The sequence below is a fragment of the Phyllostomus discolor genome, chromosome 12 (genome assembly GCF_004126475.2).
Source record: "Phyllostomus discolor isolate MPI-MPIP mPhyDis1 chromosome 12, mPhyDis1.pri.v3, whole genome shotgun sequence".
Classification (NCBI taxonomy): Eukaryota; Metazoa; Chordata; class Mammalia; order Chiroptera; family Phyllostomidae; genus Phyllostomus; species Phyllostomus discolor.
In genome coordinates this window covers 7,789,899-7,803,943 of record NC_040914.2, presented here as the reverse complement: position 1 = coordinate 7,803,943, position 14,045 = coordinate 7,789,899, and the positions used below count along the sequence as shown (strand labels likewise).

The 14,045-nt window shown below is 44.2% G+C and overlaps 1 protein-coding gene and 1 pseudogene across 3 annotated transcripts in view; one reads left to right on the top strand and one right to left on the bottom strand.

Moving 5' to 3' along the window:
* LOC114511650 (cytochrome P450 2A13) overlaps nucleotides 1-1,326 on the top strand; it is a 31,947-nt gene extending 30,621 nt beyond the window's left edge. For 2 of the 3 annotated variants that reach the window (XM_036011953.1, XM_028503647.2), the window contains exons 8-9: nucleotides 241-382; nucleotides 910-1,326. In XM_036011953.1, coding sequence (XP_035867846.1) covers nucleotides 241-382; nucleotides 910-1,091 — 324 coding nt within the window. In that variant the 3' untranslated portion in view covers nucleotides 1,092-1,326. Of the gene's footprint in view, nucleotides 1-240; nucleotides 459-909 lie in introns of all 3 variants that reach the window. The other variant, XM_036011954.1, reaches the window with a different exon arrangement.
* Nucleotides 1,327-3,701: 2,375 nt separating this feature from the next.
* On the bottom strand, nucleotides 3,702-5,350 carry LOC114489775 (annotated as a pseudogene).
* Between the last annotated feature and the right edge of the window lie 8,695 nt (nucleotides 5,351-14,045).

Genomic DNA, 14,045 nt, shown 5'->3' with positions numbered 1-14,045 from the left:
TGACCCCATAACCAACAAACCTCCCACTCCAGGAGACACAGACCCCAGATTCCCTGAACTTTTGGTCACAGGGAATTAAAATTCATGTCCCCCAAACCTCCTACCTCAGGAAAGAACATGACTCCCCTGCCACCCATTTCTCTTCACATACAGTACGCAAATACCCCCACTGACTCCATGAACTCTAGGTACACACATTCCCCCTCCCACTTATCAAACCCCCTTCCACCTCCCCACCAGGGCACTGACGTGTTTCCAATGCTGGGCTCTGTGCTGAAGGACCCCAAGTTTTTCTCCAATCCTCTTGATTTCAACCCCCAGCACTTCCTAGATGAAAAGGGGCAGTTTAAGAAGAATGATGCGTTTGTGCCCTTCTCCATTGGTAAGAGTCCACTGTGTGATGCCAAGCCACCAGTCACACCAACAGGGGCCCCTTCATCCCAGTTCCCCTCTCTGAGGTGTAGCCTAGTATCTTCCTCCAGCTCTGAAGTCCCTCTTATGATCGACCCTGCAGCCAACCAACTGCAAACCTCATAAATACCAAATACCTAAGCCTAGGCAGAAAGAAAGGGATGATTGTACCCATTTCAGAGATGAGAAAAGTCAAGGCCCACAGTGACTCAGAGACTTGTCCAAGGTCACTGAAATTCTTCAGAGTCCTAACAAGGAGATGGCAGCACAATGGCCATATTGGTGTGTTTCAGAGGAAGGGTCATGTAAATTCCCATTGCTACATCCTGATATGACTCACTCCCATCCCACATACAAGGGAATCTGAGGCTGAGGGATGTTAGGGGCTTCTCTGAAGGTCTCTCAGGCCTTGACAGACTGTCCCAACACTCCCCTCAGGAGAATACATCAGGAATTGGGAGAGCAGTAGACCTCACCTCCTCTCACCTGTCTTTTCAGGAAAGCGGTACTGTTTTGGAGAAGGCCTGGCTAGAATGGAGCTCTTTCTCTTCCTCACAACCATCATGCAGAACTTCTACTTCAAGTTCCCGCAGTCACCCCAGGATATCGATGTGTCCCCCAAACATGTGGGCTTTGCCACCATCCCACCAACTTACACCATGAGCTTCCTGCCCCGCTGAGCTAGAGCTGTGACTGCTCCCACAAAAGCCCAGGGCTAGTGGGAGAGCAAAAGGGAGAGGGGTGTGGCCTGGGTGGGCTTAGAGTTAGGGGCAGGGCTAACAATAGAGTTAGAGGCAGGTAGGAAGGGGGCTGGAGGAAAAGAAAGTGCAAGGTGGATAGTAGAGGGAAAAAGAACACATGAGCTGTCCATTCCCCTTGCTAGAGATTGAGACTTCAGAGCTGGGATGAAAGGAAGCAAAATTTTACACAGTACTATGAATGGTAATAATAATGGCTATTATCCATTAACATGTATTCTGTGTCAGCTCTATGCTCAAATCATTACACACTTGCTGCCCTTGATGCTTGCAAACCTATGAAACGGGAAATGTGCTCATGCCCATATTATGGAGATATACAGCTGACACTCAGAAAGTCTCTATCTGAGATCCAACAGAACACAATAAATGCTCAGCAAGTACTCGAACTTCGATCCACACAGGGAGGGTTATCTATCCTAAGCCTACCCAACTTTGGGTAGGTTCTTAAAAGGCACCTCTTCCTAAAGTAAGATATAACAACTTGTATATTATTATACAATGTAAAGGGCTCTGTCCAAAGATTTTTTTTCAGAGTCCTGGCAGGCAGCCAACTTGCTTCCACATGCATGCCTACACTCTTGCTCATTGATACACATTTTACATGTCAGGGCATAGTTGTCAGGGCAGGGTAACTGTGTGAGCCAGGTGATGCAGTCTAAGATACTGTGCTCCTGCACAGTGGCTCTGTGTGGAGCAGGGCTCAGAAGAGGAGCATGATGCTATCTGCAGTCCTGTCTGGGAACAAGCTGTCTCGCATCTCTCGTCCTGATGCCAGACACTTCAGTTCCTCCCCATATATCACTGGTGTCCTTCAAGGTGCTGCCCCATGGTGGAACCTGAAGGGAGCGGGTCTGAGTAAGTCCACATCTGGGGCCCTCCAAGAGGAGAAGCCCGAACAGCCCCACTGACCCAACCCCCACTGGTTTTTTAACAGCCAGAAGTTATGGGGACTTAGCTTCCTGGCACTGGAACCCTGGGCTGGCTGGGTCTGGTGTGGGCTGGAATCCCTCACTCCTGAGATGTCACCCCAATTCATATCCACCTCATATGGGTTTGGGACCAGCCCCATTCTATATCTCGCTGTCTCTGCCCCTCCACCCTTCCTACCCATCTGTATGAATGTTGTTTCTTTAATTCCTTAGTTGTCAGACTTCCATACAGCTCACATTTCTGATGGTTGTGAGTGAGAGTTCTTCTGTGGTTTGGCCGTATACTTTTGCTGTGGTTGTCTGATGAGGAGACCCATGTTGACCCACTTCTTCATCTTTACCAGAAACTGTAAGACAGAATATTATTATTATTTTGTCTGTTTGTTTTAAACTTTTAGATTGTATTCATTTATTTTTAGGGAGACAGGAAGGGAGGGAAGAAGAGTGGGAGAGACACATTGATATCAGAGAGAAACACTCATTGGTTACCTCTGAAATGGCCCCCACTGGGGGCCTGGCCCACAACTCAGGCATGTACCCTGACTGGGAATTGAACCTCTGACCTTTTATTTCACAGATTCGATCCAATCCACTGAGCCACACTTACCAGGGCTAAACAAAATGTTATTATTTGAAAAGACAAAAACAAAATCTGGGTTAGTTTGGATAGCTTCCAGAAGTATTCACTGTGATGATGTTCCTCTGAAGCAGGCTCATTCTCCCAGATCTGGCTACACTTTCCAAATCACCTGCATGTTCCATGCTTGAAAGTAGGAACGTTCAGAACATATGGCACACTGGGAACACCAATATTAGTACAGGTGAAAGGTGAGTTTGGAATCACAGCTAAGTTCAAATATTAATTCTCTAGAAATTCATATTAGTTGAACAAAAGCACAAAGGAACAGAAGAAAAGTTTTGAAGGGGAAGTTAAACTATGCATTCCAGTAAGTTCTTCTGCTCACAGAACACAGGATGAGCCACAGGTTGGAGAACGCAGTTGGAGTAGCTGCTGCAACTCTTGTGTGTCGATTGATGACACAGTGGGTCTCAGCTGAGTCACAAAGGGCATCTCAGTGGGAACTTTATCTGTTAGGCTTCTTTCTTATGTCACTAAGCATCCAAATGGTTAGTTATTTTCTGCTGTATGATAACATGCAGAAGAGTCAATATAGCTAAGAGTGAGATTTTTAACTGCAGCCATTGAAAACTTAACTTTGCTGCAGAGGTGCGTTTTCCAAAACTCTATAGTTTAAAGATTTTATTTACTTATTTTTAGAGAGGTGAAGCAAATAAGAAAGAGAGGGAGAGAAACATCAATGTGTATTCGACTGTCCCACACCCCCTACTGGGGACCTGGCCTGCAATCCAGGCATGTGCCCTGAGTGGGAATCACACCAGCAAACTTTTGGTTCACAGGCCAGCACTCAATCCACTGAGCCACACCAGCCAGCATGTGTTTTGCTAAATTCTACTATGAGCAATGTATCTCCTTATTTGAGTGATACTGTGAAATGTGAGAAAAGACAGAAGAAACAACTTTGAAGGGGTAAAAGCGCTCTTTCCCTATGCATGGTGCAGGGCAGTGGGTGATGACACAGAGAACAGGACTTAATTCCATTTTACAGGACAGGAGCTCCTGTCACTTTATCAGTTTCTGGCACAGTCAGGGCAATACACTTGCTCCTCATGGAGAACAAAGTACTCTTTGGCCAGATTCATGGGGCTTTTTTCAATCTTTTGCAGTGGAAGCAGTAGTCGTGCCAGGATTGTCCTTCATGGGCCACCACACTGGAGGCTTTACCAAACCCAGTGATGGGTTCTTGCATGTGGCACACCTCTTGGCCACAAAGTCCTTGGAGCCATCCACACAGTGATACTGGTCCTCCACAGTGGTGAGACGCTGCCCAGCCCACTTCTCAGAGCAGTTAACACACACAATGCACTCAGCATGCCAGAGTTTACCCTGGTAAGTGATTCCTCCAGGTGTGATGGCCTTGTTGAGTTTCATGCAATGCTTGGCCAATTAGGCCTCATGGCAAAAGTCATGCAGTAGAAGTCCTCCCTTTAGGGAAGAAGTTTCCAGTCCCGACGACTGGCTTGCACCTGCTGCTGGTGAAGTAGTCTTTGTGCCCGACAGTCCCCATGGACCTGCTTCTAATCTCCTGCTACAATGGGCTTGAAGCAGCCCTTGGACTTTAGGGAGTCCCCTTGCATGGTGCACTTGTTGCACAGGCTGTTGTTTTCCTTGGACACAAAGGTTTCTTTGGCCAAGGGGTGCAGACCCCTATCACAGTGGTAGCAGGTGTCATGCCACTAGCAGAATTTGTCTGAGCACTTCAGGCAGCAGTGGTGGCCATCCTTCTCCAAGCACTTCTTCCCCTGCCAGGTGTCCCTGTGGTGGTGACAGCCAAGCTTCTCAGCCATGGTGCACACCTGCCCCAGGAGGGGTCTCACACTAGATGTGTGCACAATGGGATATATTTGGCAAGGGCTGGATATACTTGTCAGGAACTTCCATTGTGCTGCCTGAGTGTGCTTGGCAGTGCAGCTGTCCTGGCAGGGGCCTCCATCTGCACCAAGACTGCAGGCTGGCCAGCAGCAGTGGTGGTGGTGGCAGACTCTGACCACTTCTTTACTTTCTGGCACTACAAAATGTTCCTGGATTGGCTTATCTTCCTCCTGCCCCTGGCCTGGAAGCCAGCACTGTCCAAGGTGTCCTGGCTCCTCTAAGCTAGTGGCAGGCGAAGGAGAGGGCTTCTGGTGGAGCAAAATGAGAGTTCCTGTCTACCAAGGGCCAGTCCAACTGTGAGAGTCTCTTGTTAACACAGGAAAGGTTTAGAAGGGGTAGAGTCCTTGCATTCTGGAACCTGAGAATCCCAGACCCACCCTATTAAGACTAATACACCTGGATTCCTGCACAAGAAAGTGAGAAGAATTACCCCACGTCCACCAAATCCTTTCCTGAGTCCACTTTCTATCTGTCTGCTGGGATGCATGGTGGTCCTCTCTCCCCTTCCATTCCTGGGCCCAAGGAGCTCCGTGCAGAAGAGAACACTCATGTTTCCCCGAGCCTTCTCCATTACAACCCTGGGGACTCAGAGACACTTGCACTGACATACAGAGGGTTGAGGACATTGAGGAAGTGGCTTCCTTAATGAGTCATGGGCCTGGAGAGTTGACCTGGGTCTGAAAGCAGAGATAGGGGAGCTGATGAACTGAAAACAAGCCTAAGGTGCTGGGGATTTTGGTGGAGCAGGAGAGGAGCCTCCTTCCATGGGGACATCAGGGGGTGAGAATACACCACTAAGCAGGTGCCCTAGTGTCAGCGATAGTGGCTGGACTAGGGAAGAATAAGCAAAGGAGAAATTGGGGGAAGGGCGCACTTGGAAGAAAGTCATAGGCAGACTCAAAGAGTTCCAGATATTGCACCTCAGTGGCACAGTTGACAGTCAGAGAGTGTTAGTAGTAGTAGTGGTAGTAGTAGTGATATTACTATTATTGTTGTTATTAATCCTCACCAGAGGATATCTTTATTGATTGGAGAGACAAAGAAACATCGATCAGTCATCTCCCACAGGTCCATATGTGCCTGAGGGCTAGAACTCCCACCCAAGGTACCTGCCCTGACCCAGAGTCAATATGCAGCCTTTTGGTGTACAGGACTTCACTCTAACCAATTTAGCCACCCAGCCAGGGCAGTCAGAAGGTATTACTGAAGGACTATGAGGAAAGCCAGCTTGTATAGTAGGAAGCACCAGATTCCCTGGGTACAAGCACCAAAGCTTTGCAGAACTGCCTGGTGGGGAGGGGCAGTGAAGAGAGAAGCACAGCTGGAAGACATCAGAAAGGGAGACATCACACATGGGGAGCAGTCGAACGCAAGCTCTTGGAAGTGGGAGGTTCCAGAGGTGGGAGTGAAAGACAGATGGAGAAGGGGGATGCATGAACCACAGGAGAGACAGCAGCCACAGTCAGGAGGACCAGCCAAGGCCATGGCTATTTTCTGCTGGAGCTGATAGTGGTGCCTACCTTAGATGGGGCATCTGCTCTGGGCTCCAGTCCCCTCCCAGGCCAAATCACTTGCTGCTGACCTGTGAGGTCCCCAGGGGAATTTTAGTGTGGGGGCACGTGGGACTTGTGTATTAAAGGGCTTTCAATGCTAGTCTGGGGGGCCTGGATTTGTTTCCTAGGTCCCTGAATAAGGTTGCTGAGCAATGGGTCTCATTGCTCAGTGCTCAGCTCTCCAGTGACTAGTAGAGATGAGCTGAGGAAGCTCCTGGCTGAGACTGAGGCAGAAACCCTCAGGTTGTCTGTGATCAGAGGACAGAGGAGCCAAGTTTACTGGCAAGCAAGTGAGAGGTGCAACAGGGGAGGGATGGCTCCTCTGTCTGAACTGGGCTCTGTGATCACAACCCTGTCACTTTCCTCCTGAGTCACTGCATCACTGCATCACTGCTTCACTGCACACCTCCTCCTCTTACCTCTAGTCTTCACCTCCTCAGTGAAGCCAGAGGATGCTTTCCTAAGATGACTATGTCTTTAATGCATTCATTAATTGAGTCAACCAGTATTAATCAAGGACCAACTATCGACAGCACTGGGAATACAGCACAGAATGAAACAAAAAAATATGACCTGTTCTCACAGAGCTGACATTCTAGTTGGGCTACGCCCTGTGTAACTGAGAATATTTTCTGGCTGGATGCTAGAACTGGAATTGCTGAGTCATGGTGTATGTGCAACTTCCACTCGGCTAGGTATTGCCAAATTGCTCTGCAAAGTGGTTGAACTAGTTTTCGCTCCCACCACCAGTGTACACATATTCCTCTGTTGTCCTTCAATACTTGATCCTATCAATTATAAAATGTTGCCAATCTGATGAGTGTGAAATTATTATCTCATTTTTATTTACTTTTCTCCAAATGGCTGTTGAGTTGAGCATTTCCTGTGTGTAATCCATTTAATTTTCTCCTCTGTGAGCAGCCTCTTAATATATTTGTTCTTTCTTCTACTGGTTTAGAGAAGTTTATTATTTAGTGGAATCGTTTGCTGGAAGGGCTCAGCCCCTTTTAAAAACTTTCCTGATTGGGTCAGGCCCTCCAGAGATGACCTTACTTAGGAATGACTCCAAATCAACTGATTTGGGTCTCTAATTTCATCTGCAAAATCCCCTGGCTCAGGCAATGCCACACAGTCATGGGCGTGTATTCCATTATATTTACACATCCCACCCTTACTCAGGGGAACTGGATTATACAAAGGCGTGGCCATGGGGGATCATTTTACGATTCTGCTCACCGTGAATATTACAAAAAGTGAAAGTTTTATTTCTTCCAAAAGGAGTAGTTTTTGTTTACATAGATTCTACTTTTTTCTACTGTTGTTTTGTGCTTCCATCATTTATGGTAGAAAGTTTATTAAATTTACTTTTAACTTTTTAAGATTGTATTTAGTATTTTATTTTTAGTGATGGGGAGGGAGAGAGAATGAAAGGGAGACAAACACCAATGTGTGGTTGCCTCTTATATGCCCCCCATGGGGACCTGTCTTGCAACCCACACTTATGCCCTGATTGGGAATCGAGCCAGCAACCCTTTGGTTCACAGGCTGGCACTCAATCCACTGACCCACACCAGCCATGTAATTTCAGTTTTTTTTGCTTTCACATGTGGCCACTTCCTTCTAAAGTCTCCTTTACCTGAATCCTCTAAGTGCTCAGCTCTAAACTGTTTTTGTTTGTTTTTGTTTTTCTATTACAGTTGCTATCCAGTATTATTTGTATTAGTTTCAGGTGTACGGCATAGTGGTTAGATATTCATATAATTTACAAAGCAATCTCCCTGATAGTTTAAGTATCCACCTGCACCACACATAGTTATTACACTATTATTGACCATATTCTCTATGCTGTGCTTTACATCCTGATGACTGTTTAGTAACTACCAATTTGTACTTCTTAACCCCTTCACCCTCTTCACCCAGCTCCCAAATCCCCTTCCCACTGGTAATCATCATTGGTTCTCTGCATCTATGAGTCTGTTTCTGTTTTGTTTGTGTGTTTCTTTTGTTCACTGGATTCCACATGTAAGTGAAATCATGTCATATTTGTCTTTCTCTGACTTATTTCCCGTAGCATAATACCCTCTAGGTCCGTCCACGTAGTTGCACATGGCTAAGATTTCACTTTTTTATGGCCAAGTAAATATGTTTAAAATATATTTTATTGATTAGGCAATTACAGTTGTCCCATTTTCTTTCTCCCCTTCTTCCCCTCTGCCACACACCAACCCATCCCACCAGCATTCCCCCGCTTAGTTCATGTCCACGTGTCATGCATATAAGTTCTTTAGCTTCTCCATTTCCGATACTACTCTTAACCTCCCCTTGTCCATTTTGTACCTACCATTTATGCTTCTGATTCCCTGTGCCTTTTCCCCCATCCTCTCCTCTTGCCCCTCCCTGCTGATAACCCTCCATGTGACATCCATTTCTGTGATTCTATTCCTGTTCTGGTTGTTTGCTTAATTTGTCTTTCTATTTGTTTTAGGTTCAGTTGTGGATAGTTTTGAGTTTGTTGTCATTTTACTCTTCATATATTTGATCATCTTCTTTTTCTTAGAGAAGTCCCTTTAACATTTCATAGAATACAGGCTTGATGATGATGAACTCCTTTAACTTGACCTTATCTGGGAAGCACTTTATCTGCCCTTCCATTCTAAATGACAGCTTTGCTGGATAGAGTCTTATTGGATGGAGGTCCTTGCCTTTCATGACTTGGAATATTTCTTTGCAGCCACTTTTTGCCTGCACGGTTTCCTTTGAGAAATCAGCTCATATTGTTATGGGAACCCCTTTGTACGTCACTGTCCCCTTTTCTCTTGCTGCTTTTAAGAGTCTTTCCTTATCTTTAATCTCATCTAATGTAATTATGATGTGCCTTGGTGTGTAGCTCTTTGGGTCCAACATGTTTGGGACTCTCTGAGTTTCCTGGGCTTCCTGAAAGTGTATTTCCTTTGCCAGAATGGGGGCGTTCTCCTTCATTATTTGTTGAAGCCAGTTTTCCATTTATTCCTATTCCTCTTTTCCTTCTGACACACCTATGATTCAGACGTTAGAATGTTTAAAGTTGTCTCAGAGTTTCCTAAGCCTCTTTTCATTTTTTGAATTCTTGTTTCTTCCATCTGTTCTGGTTGATTGTTTATTTCTCCCTTATGTTCCAAATCGTTGATTTGAGTTCTGGTTTCCTTGCCCTCACTGTTGGTTCCCTGTATATTTTTCTTCATTTTACCTTGCATAGCCTTCACTTTTTCTCCATTCGTGACCATAGTCAACCACTTCTGTGAGCATCCTGATTACCAGTATTTTGAACTGTGCATCTTATAGGTTGGCTATCTCTCCATCACTGAGTTCTACTATTGGTGCTTTGATCTGCTCTTTCTTATGGGCCATACTTCTCTATCTGGGCATGCCTGTTATGATGTAAAGGGTGGAGCCTTAGGTATTCACCAGGACAGGCAACCCAGTTCACTGTATGTGGTGCTGTATGTGGGGGAGGGTTCTGAGAGGGATTAATGCTGCTAGCTGGGGACTCTGGGCTTTCAGTCACTTCCCTCACTACCCTCAAGCAAATTGGTCATGTCTGGTGTTGATTCCCAGGTGGATGGGTTTGTGTATGTTCTAGGACCCTGTGAATCTCTGCAAGGAACTCTCCTATGAGGCAAGGAGTTCCTCCTGCCACCACAATTTTCACAGGTTTTTTGCAGCAAGAGGTTTGAGGCTATATTTCACTGTGTTGGGACCCTGGGTTGTGCAGTCTGTCTCACCCCTAGTTGTTCCTCCTGGTTTATCCGCATGCAAATGTGGGACCACCCAGTCCACCAGCTGCTGTCTCACCTGCCTGGTCCTCGAGCAGCCACCTTGGGGTGTATCCTCTATGCCCCAGCTACCCGACCCTGCCCCTCCTGCCAGTAAAAATGAATGTTTCTTCTTTCACTCCTTAGTTGTCGGACTTCCATACAGTTAGATTTTCTAGCAGTTCTGGTTATTTTTTATTTGGGGGATTGTGTTGTCCTTCTTTGGCTTGTGCAAGGAGGCAAAGCTTATCTACCTACACCTCCATCTCGGCCCAAAGTCTCTCAAGTAAATATTTTTAATTTCCAGTATGATTTTTACTTGATCCATCCATTATACAGCAGTATGTTTTTAAATTTCTAAGCATTTCGGTGTTTGTTGTTCTCTTCTTTGTTATTTCCATTGTTTAGATCCTCACCTGAGGATATGTTTATTGATTTTAGAGGAAGAGGATGAGAGGGAGGGAGACAGGGAGGGAGAAAGAGAAAGAGAGAGGAAGAGAAAGACAGAGAGACTGAATCAAACATTGACGTGACAGAGAAATATCGGTCAGTTCCCTCCCGTATTCGCCCTGACCCAGGGACTGAACCCGCAACCTAGGTATGTGCCCTGACCAGGAATCAAACCCTCAACCTTCGCTATACAAGGCGATGCTCCAACCAACTGAGCCACCCGGACAAGGCTTTTTTGTTATTTTTTTCCTATTTAGCATTGTATCTGAGGCACTCTGAGAATAAAGAACATGAAGATCAATTTCACATTCAATTTTAAGGAGTCTTGCGATAATGAAAACACACAGATGGTAGCCAGTCTTGAAAGTATCAAATGCTTTATTTGTACAATACACAAAATATACTGTGGCATCTTGCTATCAAAAGGAGAGAGTCTGAATATCTGCAAAGCCTTTCCAATCTGCTGAGTCCAACACGTGTTCTTCTGATGTTTTTTCCCAATTCCAACCTAGAACTCTATAGACAAAACAAACAACACAGAAAGCTCTGTGTGCAAAGGAGCCTCAGAGGCAGCGTGATGTCAGCCCTGAGAATCAAATCAAACAGCCTAGTGTTCAGCCAACATAATGCTACCAAAAATATGAAGGTTTTAGTGCTTACCTCTAGGACACAGTTCTCTTGAAGCTTCAATTTCATAACCACATAGAAAGTCACTGTTCTTCAGACAGCAAATTCATATTATATTACTAAGTATGGTACGGTGATTTTTTACCTCTTTGTGAAGAAAAAGCCAAAATAATAATTAGGACTTTTAGGAACTAGAAGGAGGTTCACTTAAAGTTAATAAAAATGAATCAGTGACCCAACTATATGTACCCTTCAAAAAATTATTTCTGCTCAGCCTGCCAGGATAAATAATTAAAAAATTAGAGGCTTCTGTACAAGAAGATATATTGTTACAACTACAGACATAAAAAATAAAGAAAAGAAAAGAGCTTTGAACATGTAATATATTGCCCTGGCTGGTGTGGCTCAGTGGATTGAGTGCCAGCCTGCAAGCCGAAAGGCCTCTGGTTCGATTCCCAGTCAGGGCACATGCCTGGGTTGTGGGCCAGGTCCTCAGTTGGGGGCATAAGAGAGGCAACCAAGTGATCCATGTGTCTCTCGAACATTGATGTTTCTCCCCCTCTTTTTCTCCTCCCCTCCCCCCTCTCTAAAAATAAATACATAAAATCTTTAAAAATTTAAACATTTATTTTTTTCTTAGAAGAAACTTCCTTGAAATTGTTTTCTACAGTTATTATATAAGCAAATGAAGAATTACAGGGAAAATGACCTAAAAATTGATGTTAAATCAGGTTAATAGCTTTAATCATTCTACTATTTCTAAATCCTTCCACAAAAGGACACTGCAGTTTCCCAGTTTACTCCAAACATAGCTTTATAAGAAGTCAGCCCTAATGTTGAGGCTATAATACAAATGTTTCATTGTTAGCACTATACGATAAAGCACAATGCAGAACATCTGATTTAAATGGAAGCCATGTTTTGCTCAGGAATACTATTGCACACATACTGCATAGGTGGTTTTACAGCAGATACTAGTTTGTCAAACTTCAGATGGCAAACACTGAGTTGTGAGTTTGCTGTTGTCCAGCTAGCTGTTTCTTGTCACCCTGGAGAGTCTGGCATGCCATTTCGGGAGGCCACCTTATCACCACCACTTCTTTTCTCACACGTGACTCCACTGTGGCAGGACATTCATATCCTTCAGAGGCAAGGCCTAGCAAAAGGCTTCCCACAGTCCACTGGAAATCACACTGTTCTGTTTGGCAAATTCTGCTGCCTCTCAACTACATTATTGATTTCAGATCTTGCCTTCTTTGCCTTATTTTTCTTTAATTATATTTTATTGTTTCTGCTATTTCAGTTGTTCCGATTTTTCCTCTTTGTTCTCCTCTGCCCAGCCACCCCTCCACTCCCTCAGACTAGCCCCACACTGTTGTCAACATCCATGAGTCATGCATATATGCTCTCTGGCTACTCTATTCCCTACGCTGTACTATATGTTCCCATGTCTATTTTGTAACTACTCATTTGTATTTTCGTCCATCCCCCTAACTCCCTCCCATCTGGCAATCATCAAAACATTTTATGTATCTGTCATTCTCTTTCTCTTTTGCTTGTTTGTTTATTTTGTGTTTTAGAGTCAATCGTTGATAGATATGTATTTTTTGCCATTTTATGTTCGTATGTTTTATTCTCTTCTTTATTGTTACCATTTCTTTAATAGTTATTTTCTATGTTTTACCGATTATACCATTATATTTGTCCCATTTTTCTCCCCTCTGTCCCCTCTGCCCAGTTTCTCCATTCCCTCCAGCATTACCCCCACCCTTTAGTTCATGTGCATGGGTCATACATATTAAGTTCTTTGGCTTCTCCATTTCCTATACTATTCTTAACCTCCCCCTGACTATTTTCTACCTAACAATAATCCTTCTTATTCCTTCTAGCTTTTCCCTCATTCTCCTCCTTCCCTCTCCCCACTGATAACCTTCCATGTGATCTCCATTTCTATGATTCTGTTCCTCTTCTAGTTGTTTGCTTAGTCTATTTTTGTGCTTTTTTTTGTAGGTTCAGTTGTTGATAGTTGTGAGTTTCTTGTTTCTTTATTGTTCACAGTTTTGATCTTCTTTTTCTTAGATAAGTCCCTTATTTCATTTCATATAATAAGGGCTTGGTGATGATGAACCTCCTTTAGCTTTTCTTATTTGGCAAGCACTTTATCTGCCCTTCCATTCTAAATGATAGCTTTGCTGGATAGAGTCATCTTGGATATAGATCCTTGTTTTCATGACTTTGAATATTTGTGTGCAGCCCCTTCTTGCCTGCAAGGTTTCTTTCGAGAAATCAGCTGACAGTCTTATGGGAACTCTTTTGTAGGCCACTGCCTCCTTTTCTCTTGCTGCTTTTAAGATTCTGTCTTTATTTTTAATCTTTGGCACTTTAATTATGACATGTCTTGGTGGGGCCCTCTTTGGGTCCAACTTCGTTGGGACTCTCTGAGCTTCCTAGACTTGAATGACTCCTTTGCCAGACTGGGGAAGTTTTCTTTCATCATTTTTTCAAATAAGTTTTCAACTTCTTGCTCTTCTCCTTCTTCTGGCACCCCTATGATTTGGATGTTGGCAGGTTTAAAGTTGTTCCAGAGGTTCCTAAGCCTCTCCTTAATATTTTGAATTCTTGCTTTTTCATTCTGTTCTGGCTGAAGTTTATCCAGTTGTTTATTTCTTCCTTAGGTTCCAAATCATTGATTTGAGTCCAGGTTTCCTTCCCTTCACTGTTGGTTCCCTGTATAATTTTCTTTATTTCACTTTGCATAGCCTTCACTTCTTCCTTTAATTTGGCACAATACTCAATCATTTTTGTGAGCGTCCTTATTACCAGTGTTTTGAATTGTGCAACTGATAGGCTGGCTATCTCCTTGTCACTTACTTGATTTCTAGAGTTTTGATCTGTTCTTTCATTTGGGCCATATTTATTTTTCTTGGGGCACCTGTTACATTGTAAAGGGCAGAGCCTTAAGTGTGCAACAGAGTGGGGCAACCCATATCACTGCATTGAGGTGCAGTATG